This window comes from Ictalurus furcatus, chromosome 10 (assembly GCF_023375685.1).
Source record: "Ictalurus furcatus strain D&B chromosome 10, Billie_1.0, whole genome shotgun sequence".
NCBI lineage: Eukaryota > Metazoa > Chordata > Actinopteri > Siluriformes > Ictaluridae > Ictalurus > Ictalurus furcatus.
In genome coordinates, this window is record NC_071264.1 from 16,986,529 (window position 1) to 17,006,749 (window position 20,221).

General features: G+C 38.8%; 1 protein-coding gene across 4 annotated transcripts; it reads left to right on the forward strand.

Annotated features, from left to right (window-relative positions):
* Positions 1-1,348: 1,348 nt before the first annotated feature.
* On the forward strand, positions 1,349-20,216 carry si:zfos-943e10.1 (GRAM domain-containing protein 2B). Of its 4 annotated transcripts, none has more exons than XM_053635147.1 (12): positions 1,349-1,577; positions 12,427-12,579; positions 12,774-12,828; positions 13,338-13,410; positions 13,764-13,867; positions 14,844-14,942; positions 15,298-15,438; positions 15,544-15,640; positions 15,873-15,950; positions 16,041-16,140; positions 17,026-17,194; positions 17,736-20,216. In XM_053635147.1, the coding sequence occupies exons 1-12, from the start codon at positions 1,486-1,488 to the stop codon at positions 17,802-17,804; spliced, it is 1,230 nt and encodes a 409-aa protein (XP_053491122.1). In that variant the 5' UTR covers positions 1,349-1,485; the 3' UTR covers positions 17,805-20,216. The 4 variants fall into 4 exon arrangements, with proteins under 4 accessions (XP_053491122.1, XP_053491125.1, XP_053491123.1 ...); XM_053635150.1 differs by having other exon boundaries at positions 17,026-17,133; XM_053635148.1 differs by lacking the exon at positions 1,349-1,577 and adding an exon at positions 4,795-7,337.
* Positions 20,217-20,221: the final 5 nt, after the last annotated feature.

Sequence of the window (20,221 nt, forward strand, 5' to 3'; positions counted from 1 at the left end):
AGCTCGTGAAAATCAAAAATCCAGTATCTCAAAATATTAGAATAAAGAATTTATAATACAGAAATGTATGTATCTGAAAAATATGTTAATTTATGCACTCAAGACTTGGTCAGGGCTACTTTTGCACGAGTTACTGCATCAGTGCGTTGAGACAATATAGACTCATATCTTATTCCAGGTTGATTCATAACATTTCCAGTTGACTGGAACTTCTTAATTATTGCCCTGATGGTGGAAATGGGCATTTTCAATGCTTATGCTATTTTCTTATAGCCACTTCCCATTTTCTGAAGCTCAACAACCTTTTGCCGCACATCACAGCTATATTCCTTGGCTTACGTGTTACCTCATATTTATACCCCTGTGAAACAGGTAGTCATGGTTGAATAATTTCCTGTTCCTAGTCACCCAGCTGTACTAACAAAATGTAAAATATCAATGGGAATATACTTCAAATATATTTTTCTCATATTAATTCAACGGGGTGCCAATAATTGTTTTTATGTGATAAACCAGTGTTGTGATTGCAACTGTTTGATATCCATGAGAGCAGAGTATTTTTGTGATTTATTTTAACAAAAGATCAAAAGGTTAAACATTAAAAATAAAAATTCACAGCCTTCTTTGCTCCAGGTTCCCCGAAACCCAGTAAGGATAAGCGGTACAGAAAATGGATCGATGGATGGATGGATAGATGGATAAATAAATTCCATTCACTATATGAGTGTGTCATTTCTCCTGACTCTCCAAGGTCATAAATAAGCACGTAGGCTGTCGAAGACAGCGTGACAATACAATAATAAAATGTACCACACGAATCATAAGATGTTATCGTAACAGACCATGTGAGTGGGGGGAAAAACACAAGTGCACCGTAATGTATTCACCAAAAACCTCTCAACTCTACAAAACAAGACCTATATTTCACATTCCCCTCCCAAATCGCCACGCTAGTGTCCGTAAAAGGGTGTGGGTGGAGCCAGAACGTGAGAGCTGCAGTCTTATTGGTAGTTAATCATGACATGCGATTATTTTTTTAACACGCGCTTGATTTCATTGGTCAAAACCCTTTGGTTCGATTTTGTATCATTTAATTAGCATATATGGGGGAGGTGTTGTTTTTCCCCACCTACATATCCGGTTCATCCCGCTATTTTACAAGGATTGGCTGAGGGTTCCGCCTTTGTACGGTCTGATTGGCTAGTTGTATTCCGCCTCGCGTACAAGGATTGGGTAGCGGCGCGTGAAAGTAACTCCAGTTTTGATTGGACAGTGTTCCGCGTGGTGTGAGCTCTTAGCCAATCCTGGCACAGAAGGCGGGGTTTGTGTGCCACATAGTGTTGAGAAGGGGAATGGCGTATATCTGACTGAATGGCTTAGCGGAAAGGGAGATTCGTTTCAGCACATCCGTGGAGGAACAGCGGAGCGGAGTTAAAACTCGGGAAGGAAAAGGGTGTTAGAATTCGGCACCGGTCGGGAGAAAGGATGCTTGAAAATAAAAGAGAGAGACTGAAAACGTTTTTGAGAAAAATTGACGAGAAAGCTATCTTCGGAATCAAGCATTTAATGAAGGAAAGGTGAGTCCGTTAGCTAAGCCGCTAGTTTTTAAAGCTAGCACCGGCGAACAGTTCATTCAGAAATATTCATTCTAAACATATTGATGTGGATTTTATTATTTATAAATTTCGAATATATCTCACATATATTATGTATTACTTCTTTATAATCTTTAGAGCGTTAATATTTTAATTATATATGATAATATATTGTGTATATCTACTTTTATCAGAAGCATTAACCAGTGAATCAATTTAATATTTTTATTTGTTTTTTGGATATCAAATACAAAATGCGACTTTACTTAAACCTTAATTGTTATTTTACTTAGTTGCATTAGCTTTCTCTGTTCATTCCTCACATCTGTTATTTTATTATATTGTAATTACTAGGTTCGTTAACTTATGGGACCTGATGCATATATGTGTGTTTTTTAAAAAGTATTTTCTTCAAAAATTTGTTTAATTTATTGAAACAGTAAAAGTTGACCATCAAAATATTGATGTTTTGGTTGTAAACGTTATAATCCACCCTATCATTACCCTGTCATGGGCGGATCAGCTGGCATTTCCCCAAACGATGAACTGGATGCACTGATTTCTAGTATAGAGCATAATTATATATATATATATATATATATATATATATATATATATATATATATACATACACACACACACAAATATTGATTGTTCCTGAGCTGTTGCGTTTGTTTCATGGCAGTGTGGCCTTCCCTTCATTGTAATCTTCTCACCTTGGGGATTTATAGCCACTACATTTAGCTTTGGCTTGTGTTCAAGTTGTTTTATATTACATGCTGTATGCTTTCCGGTGCTTATTTTAAGCCATGGAAAATGCTTCATTTACAAAATATCATCATATCGTCACATTGGTGCTATTAATCCACAAGTGAACATTCAAGATATCAGATATCAAGCTGAAGGATGTTGTGTTTATCACTGAGTAATCACCCAAAAGGTGGGAATTCCTGACCATTAAAGGTGTCAAGTACTAATTAAAGCCAGTTGTCTGTTGTGCTTTGAGTTGTACTCGTGCAAATGGTTATCTATTCACCAAGCATGACTCAATTGTCTGTTTTAAACGACACTTACCCCAAATCGTTGCCTTTAGTCTGATTACACCAGGCACTGCATAATTAATCTAATGGTGCACAATAGGATGTTTGGGACATTCATAAAGAAAAATGACAATACCAACTCTGTTTTCCAGAACTTTGTCCCACTCTTGCTTTGTAAGCTCATCGGTCTTCATGGTGCTGTTTGTTTGGGTGTGTTCTCTAACAAACTCTGGACCCTTCCGCTGGTTTTTCACTGTTCATTTACACGCGTTTTTAAGATTATTATTCCTATTTATCACACTGTAAATGATCCTAAAAAATCCTGTCTCAAAACGCCTTCTCCATGTCGTTTTATACAATGAAGGTCGTCTAATGATATACCTGCAATTAAAGAAAATTGCTACATTGGTTGGGGGTATTTTTTCTGTGCGATAGCATATTTCCTTTGTTTTTCCATTACCATATTTGTAGTCGTTTACGGCTTTTAGATGAGCCTTTTAGCAGCGCTCAAACTTTGAGATTTTTATTATTTGTTTCTAAGACCAACAATCTCAAGAAATCTTTTACTGTGTATGATTTATGTTAGAAATTGGGGCAAAAATCTTTGACAGTGCAAGCTTTTCCAGGAACAGGTGTATTCATAGCCGAAATCATGTGACACTTTAATCACACACCGGTTGACTCATTTCAACTAATTATCTGACTTCTGATGGTAACCAGTTGCACCAGACCTGATTTAAGGATTTTACAACAGATGTGAGTAGTTATGCAATCACAATTTTAAATTTTTCAATCATTTTCCAAACTATATGCATTTTTAACTGTATTTTTTTTGGGGGGGGGTGTATTTGCAGGAAAACAAATTGTTTGCCATGATCATTTCAGTCTCCCAATTTGAAGTAGTTTAATGTGCAGTAAGCTTTTTGATTAACAGGTACGCATTCACGCGATTGCTGTATTTGGTGTGTAGGCCATTTGTTTGGTGTTTGTCGTGCTATTTTTACCCGCCATGTGTAGGTCAGTTATAGGTGCTGTGCCAAGAGTTGAGTTCTTCACAGCCTGTCTGAGCTAATGCTGCTTCCAAAAGAAGTCACAATCCAATCTCCAGTACTCAGAAAAGAAGCTGATGAGCTGATAGCTTGTGCTTTCCATAGTCCCCCTGTGGGAGCATGTGCCATGGGGTGGATGTGGGTTGTTATGATGACATCGTACAGCAGTGAGTGTATAAAGCAAAAGCTCAGATCTCAAACCAAGTGTTCTCACAGCTAGAGCTGGGCAATGTGGCAATTATAGTTTCGATATTATGGCAAATTATCATGATGCACTTATCTGGGATGTCACTGATAATGATTCCGGAAGACGATTTTGATAACATTTCTACTGTCTGCAAAATGATCATATAATTTAAGTTAACTACAGTGTTGCTGGCAGCTTGTGAGCAAACCTATAAATCATGATGCAAGTCATGTATAGTAGACATGTCTACTTGCAGCCCAGCTGGCTAGAGAGAGAGGAGGAAAGCCAACCGTAATTACATAATGACACCAAAATTACAGACCTACGTATATGCGTGACTTTAAAGGGCCACATGTGGACACACCTTGACTTTGCTTCTCAGAGACACGTTAACAAGTTCTCTCCAGGGTGCTGAGCCGAGACATCGTTTATTGATCTCAGTAAATACCACACAAGTCATTTGAGAAGCTCGCCTTTGTCACATTTTTGTTTTTCTCACATTCTTTGTGTTGGTTGCTTCTGAGAAACACAAAATTGCACACCAGCCACCCATTTCCATGCTTCTTCTACATTAAGTGTGTGATCCACTGGTTTGGCCTTGTATCAGATAATCTAAACTATTTAGTAGTGACATTGTCACAGTTATAGATCTCAGTAATGAAAATTATCACTATTATGTCATGATGTGTGACATTTCCTTTGAAATGTACAACAATGTTGTAAAAACATGGACTTGGAGTTCATAAAAAATAAATCTATCAGATTATCTAAGCAAATACTTGATCACCTTGACAGCTAGTGTTATTGATATGTCAGTGATGTGCAGTATGACAGATACACATATCACACCACGTATCACAAATGTCTCAGTGGAAAACTGTATGTTCTCAACAGCAAAAAAAGGATTTTAACTTCCTCGAATGCTTCAGATGTTATTGCGAGTAAATGAGGAATAAACGAGTATAATAGTACCAATGATAAAAGTACCAATGATATCGACAATATTCTTTTGTTTCTTTTATTAAATATTTTTTTATTACAGTAACAATGTGGCACATGATATTTGCCAGTTTGATTGTCATGCTCCATTTCGTCCCACCCTGATTTCCCATCAGCTGCACCATTTCAGAATCATGTGAGTCTCAGGCGGGTTTTCTATGCAGTACTTTGCCAGTCGTGTTGACCAGTAGTTAGAAAGGCTTCCTCTGTGTGGCAAGTCAGTCAGAGGAAGTCCGTGTGATGGATCGAGCCACATGACTCCAACACTGAGGCGTTGGGCCCACTCACAAGCAGCCCATTGTTGTGTGGCATCTCGGCGATTGGCGTTCAGGCTGATCTGACCACTGCACTGGGTTAAAGCACAGCCCAGCACAGTGGCATTTACTCATTGGCTCGTGACTGAACTGTTGGTTCTTCTGCATATGGCCTCTAGAAGTTAACTCGCTTTCAGGCTCACTTTTCCATCTTTTAGATAGTACACATAGTATCTAATGTTGAAATAGCAATACTATGACAATATTTTATTTCATCAGAAATGTGTGGGACGCAGTGCAGAAAATTTATTATTTTTTGGAACTTTATCTAGTGAGAGATCGGACTGGACAGTCCATACCATTAGGTGGTAATTGAAGGCAGGTTTTTTTTTTTAAATTATTTAACAGAAATTAGATTTTATATATTTAATTTTTTTATATTGACATTTGTTGGTGCATTAAATCCTCAGCTCCTGAGCTGAATATTCTTCTGATGCAATAGGATACAGTAGTGTCTCAATAATATACACAAGTATATGTGTCTTAGGTTTCAATTTTCAATCGATTAAACATTTTCCATTAATTAAAACATGGTTATGTTTTCTTTTTTTATAGCTTTCACTAAACTGTCAGTAGCATAGCTACAGATCTCCCTGCCCTACAATCCAGACTTTGCTTCCTTAATGTATTTAATCAAATCTGATCAAACAAAAATAAAGAAATCAGTGCTACTTCTGTTCCCTCCTTCAATCTTGAATAGTACTCAGTATTTTATTCCTGGCTTCCTGTTGCTCATTTCAGGCCCTGCTGTACTCGCGTTTCATTAATATACGTTATAAAGGAGGAGATGCCCGGGTTGCGTAACACCTGAGCGGATTATACAACATCATTAGAAAAGCACCAGAAAGAACGATTGGTTCCTGGACTGGCTTACTCATCAGAGCTGTATCTCGCACGGTCTAGCCTCTGATCAGAAAACAGTGCAGGCTGGTTTGGCTTGTACTGGATTGATTAAACTGTTTATCTCAGTAGTGACATGGGTAATCCTATGTAGCATAATTTTCCACCATTATGTCATCAAGCCCCAAATCCCAAATGTTGTAAACCTACTGGGTTACAACAGAGCAGCAAGAGTGACAGCATTCTGTAGAGGAAACGGTCTGTAAAAACACCTTGTTAGAGGCAAGAGGTGGGACAAGTATGAAGTCTGCTGAACAGTGAGAACCACACTAATAAGAAGTATCAGGATGATTGTAGCAGTGACTGCCACAAACATCATGATGGGATACTACTGGAGCTACACTATTAGTTAAATATTACTCATGTTTATTTTGGCTTAGAGTTGAGATCATGAGTCTTACATTTACTGCATTTGGCAGAAGCCCTTATCCAGAGTGACTTTCATTTATACAACTGAGCATTTGAGGGTTAAGTGGAAGCTTGGCAGTGTTGGTATTTGAACTGACGACCTTCTGATCAGTAGTCCAACGTCTTAACCACTGAGCCTATATATAATTATGTAATACTATAGCTAGGACATTTGCGATAACAATTTTAATAAGATTTTTCTGTGCAGCGCTACACAAATGAAAACCACTAGTTCAGTATCTCTAGACATTGTAGTGCTACAGGTTAACCATTATCTCAATACCCTGTGTAATATACAGTTCAGTCAGGACCGATTATTTTAGGACCTTCAATCCAGGCAGTCATGTTGTTTGGAATAACCCAGAGCCCTGTTATGTTTTCTTTTGAGAGTACTCTGAGCTTTACCAGGCCCTTTTGTAAGGCTTCCCATTGTCTCGCTCTGCTCCAGCCATGTGCACCTTTCATTCCACCACTTTGTCTTTGGTGGAATTTAAAGGAGAAAGCGGAACGACACTGCATCGTTTTCCACCACCCACCAATCACAGCGCAGCCCCCTTGTTGCCAAGGAAACTGCACAGTTGGAGGTAGTGCCTTATGGGTAAAAATTCCTCCCTCTCTTTCTCTCACTGGAAAGCTATAGATTTGTTTGTGCAAGAGCAGCGGCTATAAAAAGAGACCTTTAGACCCAACGTCGTATCTCAATGTCTGAATGTGAGGTAACAGGTCGAGGTTTCTTCTTCAGTCTAAACTAACAAGGACTCACAATCTCTGTTCATCATGGAGCGTGAAAAGCGCCCAAGCCTTTTGGAGAGAGCCGATGCTGTGGAGGGAGAAGACGTGGTGAGGTAGGGTAGCTTTCACGTCACTGTTTGGTTTTCACAGCTTTGGTCGTCGGTGTTGAGTCGCTCTGGGAATTGACGAGGAACAGTTGGTAGGCTTAGAATATTTATTGTGGTGAATTGGTGTTGGAAATTGTTCTATGTGTAGTTTAATACAAATAAAAATGCAGTGTTCGGGTGAATTTTCTATGGTGTGTCATTAAGAAAATAAAAGATTCAGTGACTGTAAAAGAGGATTTAATGATTGTCAAACATTTATACAAAGGAATTTAAATGTTTTGGTCCGTATTGTTTTGAACACCAACGCTTCTGCATATCTTCTGCTCCTTCTGGAATTGCTGAAAAGATTCACGACATCAAGTGAACCATGCCCCAGATAGAAGACAAAAGTTCAAGGACTTGCTTAATGTGATGATAAAAAGAAATTCTTCCTGATTTGCATCAACGCAGAAGACATTACCCGTAGCAATCTTGATACAGCTGGGTACACTGGTTTTTCATTTGATGACTTATTTATGAAAATGTAAAAAAAACAAAAAGAAGAGGAAGCTTCGATCAGCAATCATGTTCTGGCTGTTTTGCTGTGCATGTCCTTATAAGCCGTTTTGTGCAGCAGAAATCAGATTAGTGTGCCACATTTTGATTAGGTATCAAAATGGCTGACTCTTCATCACTGAAGGACGAAATGCGCCTTTTAAAGCAGATATAATCCAGGCTATAGGATGATACAATATCTATTGCTGGATAAATGATTCCACGATACGCTTTGAGATATTGTGGATATCATGGCATCTTTTTTATTTTTATTTTATTTATTTATTTTAAATGTAGAATTGCTATGTAGAAAATGTGGATTTTTTCCCCCCTCATTTCGTTTTTTTTTTGTTTTTAACAGGATATGAGATCGTAGATTTAGATCACCTGTTTAGCTTTTATCAGACATGGCTTAATGTAGTTGTAGGATTGAGTCATTTTATGGCTAACTATATTAGTTTGTATTGCATTACCACATCAAGTTAAATTTGTCCTTCACACATACACTGTACACTTCCTGCTGGTCTTCAGCAGAACTTTATGAAAATTAAAACATTTCTTCCTGTGAACTGTAGCGTTTATACTCAGAGTTGGCACATTCTCAGTCTCTCATACTCACGCTACTGTTGTGGTTAGCATTTTGTTCTGAATGTGGCTAGGCTACAGCGCTGAAAGCCACAGCGACCTAGTTTCCTGTAAACGTTTAGTAGTGGCAGAGAAACGTATCTGTTCTCTTTAACTCTTGCCAAGTACGGACAGTAATGGCTTGAGTTGGCTGTCATATTCTGTTTGGTACATTGTGGTCATGCACCAGTTCCTAAAGCCTCCATCGGGCATGCTGTTTTTGAAATCAGCATATTCATGTGAGCACTGTCACTACCGGGCAATTAATGAGCAAGTTTCTTATTGTTCACTCATATGCACAGAAAATAATCTGAAGCCTGATGTGCTCACTTAACCCAGGGTTATCATTGTGCGATTGGCCAGGCTGCAGAGATGACTTTATTTTCCCACACTTGTTCCTGACAACTCCTCATCCAATTTCTTGCCAAGTTCAAACAGCAGCAAGTTGAAATGGGAACAGCCCAGCGCTATCATGTTTTGCTTGGATGTCCTAGCCATTTTAGAAATGTACTGTATGTGTACAGCATTTCTTCTGTGCAATGAGGCACCTCCTTCCAGTAATCCTTCAAAAGTAAACAGCCATGGCCTGATTCTGTGCTGATTTGAAACGCACCTATGGACATGAAGTAATCTGATTCCTGCTACTTCCTAACTGGTCTGTGGGTTAAACAAAGGCTCACTCCCAATACACTTAGGATTGGACTGGCTTCCTAGTTGTTTTATCCATTTACAGATTCTGAATGAGAGCAGTCAATGCAGCTGGCACAAACTCGTACACACACTGCTTCACAGTGCTCCCTAGATGGAAAAGACACACAGTTGGGGACCTTTTAAGGATTATCAGACAACTGGGACTTCCAGTAGCAGCAGGAAGAGACATCAGCATAGTGATGTAATCAGAGCATGGGCTTCACAGACACTTTAATGAGGAAGAACACAGTCTATAAATACAGCTGAGCGCACACACACGCACATATATACAGTGGATTCAGACCCCTTTACTTGTTGCATACTTGTGTTGTGGATGGATATTTTACCTATCAATCTACACATGATTGTCCATAATGACGAAGTGAAAACATATTTTTAGAGACTTCCAAAAATGAATTAGAAAATTAAAAACTCAAATCTCTTATTCACAAAAGTATTCAGACTCTTTACTGTGATACTCCAAATTGTGCTCGTGTGCATCCTGTTTGCTTTAATTATCCTTGTTGTATATAGAACTTAATTGGAGTACACCTGTTGCAATTGGAATTGATTGGACATAGTTTGGAATGGCACACACCAGGGTCTATAAGGGCCCACAACTCACACTACATTGTCAGGACAAAAACCAAGCTATGAAGTCCATGAAACTGGTCTGTGGATCTCTGAGATCAAATTGTGGCAAGGCATAGATCAAGAAAAGGATATAAAACAATTTCTAAGGCTTCAAGTGGTCCCAGGACCACAGTGGCCTCAATAATTTTGAAATGGAAGAAGATTGGCACAACCTTGAACCTTCCTAGAGTTGGCCGTCCAGCCAAATTGGGCATCCAGGAAAGAAGGGCCTTGGTCAGGGATGTAAGAAAGAATCCAACAGTCACTCTAAAAGAGCTCCAAAAGTCCTGTGCAGTGATGGGAGAATCTGTTGGATGGACAACTATCTCTGTAGCACTCCATAAATCAGTTCTTCATGGCAGAGTAGCAAGACTGAAGCCACTATTGAGTAAAAGGCATATGACCAGATAAAGGATTCTGGCAACATGTGAAAAATGATTTTCTGGTCCAATGAAGTGAAAATTTAACTCTTTGGGCAGGACAGCAAGCACCATGGCAAAAAAACAGGCTTTACACATCACCTGGCTAATACCATCCCTCTGGTGAAACATGGTGTTGTCAGCATCATGCTGTGGAGGTGTTTCTCAGCGGCAGGGACAGCAAGCCTGGTAACAATTTGATGAATAGATGAATGCAGCCAAAGACAGGAACATCCTTGAAGAAAACCTCCTCCAGAGCACATGTAAACTCAGACTGGGGCGACAGTTCACCTTTAAACACAACAATGACCTTCAGCCAAAACAACACTGGAATGGAAACACAATTTCTTTCAACCAAGTAAAAAAGATTTAAGAGGAACTAGGTAAAATATAATATAGACACAAGCACTATAGTTGGTATAATATAATCTTTTAAAGGTTTTAAAATAAATGTTTTCCCTAAAATTTATCACCTTCAAAAGAGACAAACATGAATCACAGTAGGTTCATTGTGAATAGATAATTGGCTGTTTAAATGCTAATTAGCATTTATTTAAAATATTGATAAGCCACTTTAAAAGTTTGGAATGATGTAAAGGATTGTACCCTCCTACTACAATTTTTAGCTAAAAAAAAAAATCGCAAAGATGGTCACCGAGTGGACACACTTTACCAGAAGGACTAAAATTCATGTACTTACAGAGATGGAAATGGGGGATTAAATGGGTTAAGTTAATCATCATGGTGCATCTGCCACTACAATTTTCCTTCCCACTTTGCATAATGTGCAATTTATGTCATGCTGTAAGGAAACCAGACCTTGTGTTTTAAGGAAATGCCCCTTAAACCTGTACTTGTGATGCTGAAGGGAAAATCATAAATCAGGAAGTCTTAACATCTTCACCATCACACACAGAATTGAGGGCTTCCACACAAATAAGAACCGACTCAGCAAGCTGACGTGGACTCCTACTCCTTGCATTCTGTCTCTTAGTAATTTTACTCCCAGGCACATTCTTTGACAATCTGTGTACTTTCATTTCAAAGCTCTTTATAGTTAAAGTATTTATTTTCTGAAACTGCTCTGAGCGTGGTTAGAGTGACAGAGTTTTGAGTTTCGTTCTGAAGAAGGAACTAGGAACAATTAGGGTGGATTCCTGTCTGATCCAGGCAAGTGTGTACCTGCATGCTTGCGTATGCTGCATTGTGTGCAATGTTGGAGGTGGTTCATTTCATCGCGCGATGGGGTGTTGCACCTTTTTTGGCCAGGACCCACCTCTTTTAAGAATTTGTGTTCACTGAGAGGAGCTGGCTTAGATCGTGCACTCTGTTTTTGTGTTGTGACAATACACAGTGTTGGGTTTTTGGGTTGTTGCTTTTTTTGATTACTAGATGCATCTGGGGTTTTTTATGGATTATACCAAATTAGTGTAATTTACAAAGGAATGGCTTGAAACTACGGATTTGGTTACTACTTGAAACGATTATGATGCATAGATCTCTCAGTTTGAGATTATCCAAAGTACTACATGATTACAGGTAAGTAGGATTAGAAATAAGGGTACAGCTCAGCATTGAACTATTTTTTTTAAAATAATAATCAAATATTTATTTTTATATATTTTTTAAAAAGATTTTTGTTAATGTTAAGAACAGTGGCTAATAATATGGACAGAAATGTAATAACCAAGACTATAAATACAGTTAAGTTTCCTGGAATTGTACATGTAATAAAAGAAGTGCTGTTGATTATATCAGAAATTGGCAGGTTTATCGTTTATTATTGTCACCCTTGGCCACAGACTACATGACTGGGGGGGGGGGGCCTTTTGAACGTTGTAAATGTCTCATGGCTTTGTTCTCATTGTGAATCTGAAGGATTCTTTATACAGCTTATAAAGTTAGACATGTTCATTTCTGGTGGATTAGTCTTGATTAAGGCGTAGATATCTGATCTTCCCATCTCATTAAAGTCTGAGCAATTGTGGAAAAAGATACAAGTAAAAACATGTGAGTGATGAGGACAACAATCACAAGCTCCAGATTAATCTCCTGTAAAGTTGTGCAATATGTCTGCCTCCTATTTCTTTTTACCGGATTTCAAAGCTGTCTGACGATTGCATAGCCTTTGCTACATACAATGCTACATTTCACTTTCTTAACCTCCCTCTTTCTTTTTGTTTTACCTCATGCAGCTACCCAGTGGAGAGCGGGACTCTCCTCATGAAAGCCAAGAAGGAGAAGATGGTGAAAAAGAAGCTGGAACAAAAGAAAGCCTTCAGTCTGGAGGAAGCTCAGCTCGAGATGGAGCAGCAGAGCAAGTGCCAGAGCAGGCCGGCCCTGCCCAGGTACAGCACCTTTTACTGTAAAAATTTTTTGCTTACTTCCCGTTTCCCGTCAAGGCACTTCTGAGTCACCACCTAATCCTGAAGCACATACCACGAAGGCATGAGTGCTATAAGTTATTTATGAGAGAGCATTGCTGCGAGTCTGCTTAAACATTTTTTAAATGTTTTTACAATTGTGCAATTTATTTTCTCAGGTCTCAGACAATCGGAGGACCTTTGGAAAGGAACGACAGCATGAACTCAAGAAGTGTATGTGTACTTTGTCATCACTAGCTGCATGATAAAAGCTGCACTGTAGATGAAATCAAAATGGTTATTTATATACAGCACAATAATTTATCCAATTCAGAATGTAGTACTTATTTATTTATTTATTTTTATTATTTTGAGTTATTTTAGCTAATGGTTAATCCCATTTTCGGTTTGTGATTTCTTAATTTAGTTACAGTGTGTATAATCACAACCCACCATTATCAAAGTTGTTATCTTTATTATTGGGTTCTGATAGTTATTTTCCTATTTGACTGGTTTGTTTAATTCAATGGGTTTAATCCAAACCTTCTGAACAATTTGAAGTCTCTCTAATAGATGGACAAAATATTATTGTACACATTTAAATTATGTTCCTGAAATGAATCTAGACCAAAGACATCCATGTTTATACTTGAAGGGTCCCTTTGCTGCAAAAACCTAACTAGTTAAGAGATCTACCGCTATAAACTAAATAAATTAAATCTTCTTTCTGTTCCCCCTCACAGAGCTTCATGAAGCACAACAAAACTTTCCACAAACTCTTTCCAGACATCCCTGAGAGCGAAGACTTATTACACGGTGAGAGATATAATGCATATTGCATATAATGCAATATTTACTTTAACTTGTATCATATCGTGGTCATATATCTTTGCTGTCATGCAATATTGACTTTCCTGTGCATATGCGTTTACGTCTGTCATTACTTATCTGAACAATACGCAGACATCGCACTGCTCGTATTCTCGGGTTTGTTTGCTGAGGTGGTACCGACCTTTAGCTTAATCGTCTGAAGCTTTGAAACTGAAAAGGAGGGGTCAAGCAAAGCAGCTGCTGATGGGAAGCTTGTAAAATGTAGTGACGGCACACTTCCAGGACTGCTGTGTAACGCTTTTGTGTGTGTGTGTGTGTGTGTGTTTGTTTTTCTACAGCCTACATCTGTGCTCTGCAGAGAGAGGTACCATACCATGGTCGTCTCTATATCACAGAAAACAACGTGTGCTTTCACTCCTCTGTGCTTCTCAAGGCCACCAAGGTAATATAGAACTGACCTTTGAGACTGTAAACCAGTCAAACTTAGCTACAAGAAAACACTTATACCTTTAACACAGCTCCTCACTTAACCCTGCCTTCATGCAACTTGTCCTTTCTGGTTGTGATTCATGATAAGCCTGAACACATTTCCTATTTCTGCATCTTTAAACCGAAATCTCTTTAGATGGACAGATATACAGTCACCATTTTGTCATTATCACAAATTTTAAAAATGGTCAAATAATGTACATTTAGACCACAGTGCTATAAAATTCTTGATTCTGGTTAGTCCGAAGCTGTTGATTCATTTTCTATGACAGCAGCTCTGATAGTAGTGCTGCTGCAGACCGCATGGTTATATGCGCTTGTATTACGTTACTAACACGATTACTAAGAAGTTACTAATCTTTGATATGGTGACATTTTCTCTGAGTAGATTTGTATTTATCTCCAGTGCTTTGTAGCATTTTTTCAACACAAGAAATTCAGGTCATACCAAACCTTCTTTTTAAACCGTTTCAGCTGATAAATTAAATAAAAGTGAATTTCTTTTATTTCCCCACCCGGAAACCATAAGGCATGCAACCATTTTCATTCAGCTGTATGGCACATTGTGAAGCTTTTAGTTAGTAACAATGAAGCTTGCTTGACTGCTTTCTATTGTTTATTATTCATACTGAAACCGGTACTCCATAACATTCGTTTTACTGTAATCCAGGCCATTTCAGTTGAAAATGAGGTTCTTACAAACCAAAAGCAATTAGGAACTAAACATTTGAAGCATGACTACGCAATATAATTGATCAGAGGAATCATTAGAATTTGACACTTAATAATACTTTGCAAAAAAAATAAATAAATAAAGCACTTGTGTGTTCAACTGTATATAAGTAATATTAGCAGTACTGTGTGTTTAATAGTTCAGTGGGATCAGCTGTATTATATTAATTCTAAGTGTTTCTGTGTGGGTGGAACAGGTGGTGATCCCCGTGTCTAATATCACTGTGCTGAAGAAGCAGAACACAGCGCTGCTGGTGCCAAACGCTCTGTCCATCCGCAGCAACCTGGGAGAAAAGGTCAGCCTCAAACTTGTGTACATTATACAGGGTTTGCTTAAAGTATTTAAGGTCATCTTTCTGAGATTTGGAACATGTTTGAGTGACAAATGCCTGGAAAATGAGTTAAAAAGTGCATGAATTAAACAAAACACTGCTTTAGTTTGGCATGTGGATGTTTCTAATTAAAGTATTCATAAAATTTTCTGAATTTCCTAATTATGCAAAAAAAAAGGTGCTTTTGTGCTGACATCTGTGTGGAGCAATTTATTATTCTATTTTTTTTTTTTTCAAAATATAATTTTTTTTAACATAAATGTAACTTTAGTGTGATGTGAAGATTTCAGTGCTGCTTTTTTTTGTGTGTGTATTGTAGTATTTGTTCGTGTCTCTGCGGAACCGCGAAGGCTGCTACAGGCTGCTGCGCGCTGTTTGCTTACATCTGGAGGATGGCAGCCCCAACAGCAGCCCTCTTTTCTCGTCCGCCGAGAACAGCTTCGATCAGGGCAAACTGGTGGTGAGTAGATCAGCCGTCACACACATACACACACACACACACACTCTGCTTTAGTTTCTCTGTGTTTGTTAGTGGCTGAGTGCATGAGTATGTGTGTGTTTGCAGAATTCAAGCCAGTCGAGCCTGACTGATGCCTGCGAGGAGCTTGATGGAACAGTTTCTGGACTCTTACTGCAACCTTCTCCTACTATACTTCACGGAGGTAAGACACACATTATGCATTACATATCGTTATATATTCCTTTGAGAATCATGATGTGATATTTTGTCATATCGCCCACCCCTGTGTGTCCATGTCCAATTACCCTATCATATAATTATCCGCATGAAGAAATCCTCTTCATAGAATACAAAGCAAACAAAATGGATTCATATGTGTAAAAACAAAATGTGTAGTGTATAGTTTTTGAATCAAGTGTGTGTTTTGTTCATAGCCCCAATCTCGAATGGAAGTCCTTCAAATTTAAGAAGTCCTCGCAGAGATGATGAGAGTCCGACAGAGGAGCACACAGGTAAAGCACATACATATTATACACATACAGACACATATGGATGGTTATTGGACTGGATATTAATGTAAGTGTGTGTATGTGTGTGTGTAGGGGGCTCATGGATCTGGAGTGTGACTGACGGAGCCAGATCACTGCTCATCCAGAGAGGAGCCACCAACTTCAACACCCTGCTGCTCATTTACTTAATGCTGTAAGTTACACACAGTGGAACAAAGTTATCTAGCTGTGTCCAAACAAATCTATAAATTACAATGAATAAGATTAGCCATTCAGTTAGGACAAAATGAATGACTACCTATAAAAGGAGGAAGAGATGGTGTGTGTGTCTGTTTTTGTCTACTCCCTGCACTGTCTGAGCTGCAATACTGGAAGATTTAGCAAACACCACATTAAAGGGATGCTCTTTTATCGTTTAGTCACAGTTTTGTTGCTTTCATCACTCTATGGGGTTTTGTGACAGTCACTAAAGTTACTCAGCTGTTCCGTGAACACACTTGGTAATTAATGATTGGCATTTGCCAAACTATGCACGCGAGTGTGAAGAAAATTAATTTCAGCAAAACTTGAAAATCATGCAGGCACAACTGGTTTGGCCTATGCAAATATTTACACCCAAATTGACTAAATAACTGGTCAGGTATGCCCAGTGCCAGTATTACGGTACATCACACACACAGCGAATTTATCGCTGCAAGTCGCCAGTCTCTGTACTATGAAGTCGCAGGTAGGCATTCCTACTGCTGGTTGCCATTTTAACATGGGTGGCGCAACTAACATTCCACTTTTGACAACAAACCAGTTTTCTTGCTGCTAAAATGAAACATTCTGAAGGGAGAGCAATCGTATACAAAATTCACCAGTGTATATATGCATCAAACAGCTGGTATGCTGTTTTTCAGGATTGTGCTTCATTTCAAGTGAACTTAATTTGCAAGGGGTTTGGAATGAAAGTGATTTATTGCGTGTTGACAAATTACTTTTGGTTCATCAAGACTGTTTGCAGCTGTGTGTGATGCAATGTTATAACGTGTGTGTGTGTGTGTGTGTGTGTGTGTGTGTGTGTGTGTGTGTGTAGGGTGGTGCTGCTTGTGTTGTCCTCTGGGTATATCGGCCTGCGTATTGTGGCTCTGGAGGAACAGCTGACCACTCTAGGAGCCTTGCCTGAATTCACCCTACACAGCGGGTACGATGCACTCAGACCCTGTTCTCTGGGGTATAAGACACACCTAGGTCTTATCTCAAAGGTTTGTCTTGCAATGTCTTCCTGTTTTCTCCAAACCAAACCTACCTCCTGTACAACCTTTTTAATGAATTTGGACATTTTCTGGTTAAATTTCCAGGCTGGAAAAATGTAAACAGCAGCCTGAAATCTATTTCAGCTATTGAGTTGCAATATTATGAATCACAGATTTTCTGAAGTATCTACAAAATATTTAAAACTTGTACAAATTAAATAGGTTCACTTTTTAAACATTACGGACTGCACTTTTAATCTGTCTGGCCTGTGAGAAGTCGTTATACAGCACTTTAGTGCTGAAATTTGTGTTTTTCCAAAGCGTTGCTGGTATGATCATACTATTTTTTGCTAGCAAGGCTATGTTACATTCAGAGTAGTGTATCGAACGTGCAGCATCCCATAACCATCTTTTACTGGTTTGAGTTGCACATCTGTCACAAAAACACTGACAAGGTATTAGTCATTGCATCAGGTGTGTCCTGTGCCCTGGAAAATGCCACAGCTACTCGATTTTTCTAACCAAATTCCTCTGTCTCTCATGCCTACAGGTACAAGGACACATAAACATGCCGGTGAAAGGAGAGACTTATTTATCTGATGACCGTGAGGAGGATTGACGGTTTCTGATGGTGTCTGTCCATATTTCAGCATTTCTCAGACCCCAGTAGAGCCAAAGTGCTGTGAGTATTATTCACTCTCAGCAAGAAGAAAACCAAAGCGCTCTGTGACTCCGCATCCTACCAGGAGTCTTGTGACGTTTTTCCTCCCGACGAACCAAAGACTCTGCTCTGAGCCGGACGGCAGGGCGGCGCTCTAACGACAGCGAAAACAGAAACCAAGCAGTTTCCAAAGAATGGCTGTCTGCTAGTGTAACCCGTTTACACTTTGTTTCAGGCTTTTCCTCCTTTTCCTCTCAACTTGATTGATGATTGAGGCTCTCATCCTTTCTGTTCAAGCTCCTCTAGTGAAGATGATTTTTCTCTCTTTCGAATCACCAGGTGGCAGTATTCTACCTTGCTTTGGCATGATTCAGAAATTCATGAACATTTCTTGCTCAGTGGCCTATCTTTTCCCTTCTCTGTTTTTTTTTCTCTCCGTAATTTATGGATGTATGCATCTTCTATGCACAAAATCTCCCGATCAGGTATTTTTAGCCTCTTTTGTTTGTCTGTCTGTTTTGTACTTTGGTAGAACAAAGTAGTCGATGGCCGTTTCTAATCAGATGAACTGTTAAAAAGATCTAGAGGCACTGTGCAGCCCAGACGGGAAGTTTTTGAGATTCACCACACAAAAAGACTCTGAGCGAAACTGCCAAAGAAAAAAAGAGAGAGAGACACATACTTGTCACATTTCAAAACCTGACAAACCTTTGACAAGGTCCAATATATGCATGGTTGGTGTGAGTGTACATACGATTGTAGAATAAGAGACTTGAAGTGAATCAGTGCACTTTAATGTGTGTGGATAGTACACAGGCATCAAACTGTACAACGAGGAAGTCTGCTATCATCATCCGGATCTGGAGTAATATTCCGGCATTATGCTTCATTCCACCTGCACATACTTGTGCTTTACTGTGTGTCAGGGTGTCCACAGGTATACACTTTTACATTCTAGTTACAATGTTTCAGACAACTGTTATATATATATAGAAAATATTAAAACATTTGCACATAAGGAACATACTTGAATTATATGTATTTTGCGTTAAGAAAAAGACTAAACGTGTTAGTGCGTTTAAAGCTTTAATATGCTATTTTTTTGTTCTCTATATTCGGACAGATGTTTTAAGCGGCAAGAATGAAAATTATTGAATTTCCATTTCCCCAAATCCTAGCCCAATAGTAGGAAGCTAACACTGACCTTGATTTAACACACTCGTCTGGTACAAGTGACCCTGGTATTATCCAGTATCAAATATTTTCAAAACCGATTCACATGAGAAAACTAAGTCAATCATGCCCGATTTGGAATAGCCTAAGCTCTTGGACATATTAGACTTTGGCCTTGGATTTGTACTATAAGTAGTCTCAGATGTGTGGACACTCTGGTGCACTTTGTCTTTCAATCTCTAGCCACTAAAGGGGGGTAGATTTGAGCTCATCTCTGGTTGACAGGTTTACATTTTACAGTTGACCTGTAAAATGTTGGCGAGTTCACACCAGCCAGAGCAACTTGAATATCATCATGCAGATATGGTTGTTACGGCGTCATTTTGTAGACTAGTTTATCATAAGCTCGCTACACTGCTTAATGTCAGCCGTGCATCCTGTGGAAGTCCACAAGCAAAGGTCAGCCATCTTGCACACAGATAACGGTGCGTGTAGCTGAAACGGAGTACAATGCCGGCTCCAGATGGTGCTAAAGAGTCTTTTACTCAGGGCTTCTCGCACTCAGCGCCCTGTTTCTTGCAATCCCTTACAGTGTACATCTGCGCGTTCGCAGCTCAGCTCATAAAGAATTAGCTAATAATTTAAGTAAAGTGTGTTATAGCATGGAAAGAACATGTTGACTTCATCTCTGGGATTTCCTCTCCAACCTCTCTCATCTGCTGTTCCTTTATCAGAGTAGCACAACGCTAACTCCAGTTGTGTTGATTACTAATTACAATGTCTGTGTAACACCAGGATGGTCTGTTTCTATTTATTTAAAATCTATCTATCTATACCCCCAATACAAGGTGCATGTTGATCATCCCGCTGGGGTATTTCAGGCTCCAATCAGTTCATTATGATTTCCTGACTGGATCATTTTATTTTCATCTAGTAACAAGGAAAGAAGTGTTGCACAGAGACTAAAGGTATTGTACTTGACTCACTCTGAGCTCTAATTCACTTTCAATAACAACAATGCAGGAATTCAATGAGTGTATCATTTCTGTGTGCACTATTGAAGGGCATGTAAATATTATTTTGTATTGATTTGTCTTTAAACGAGTCCCCACTGATTTATTTATTGCGTTTTCTGTAAGGCAAAGTGATCTCTGTGAGACCGGCTTTGATATTTGAATAAATCAAAAGATAAGTGCATGTGG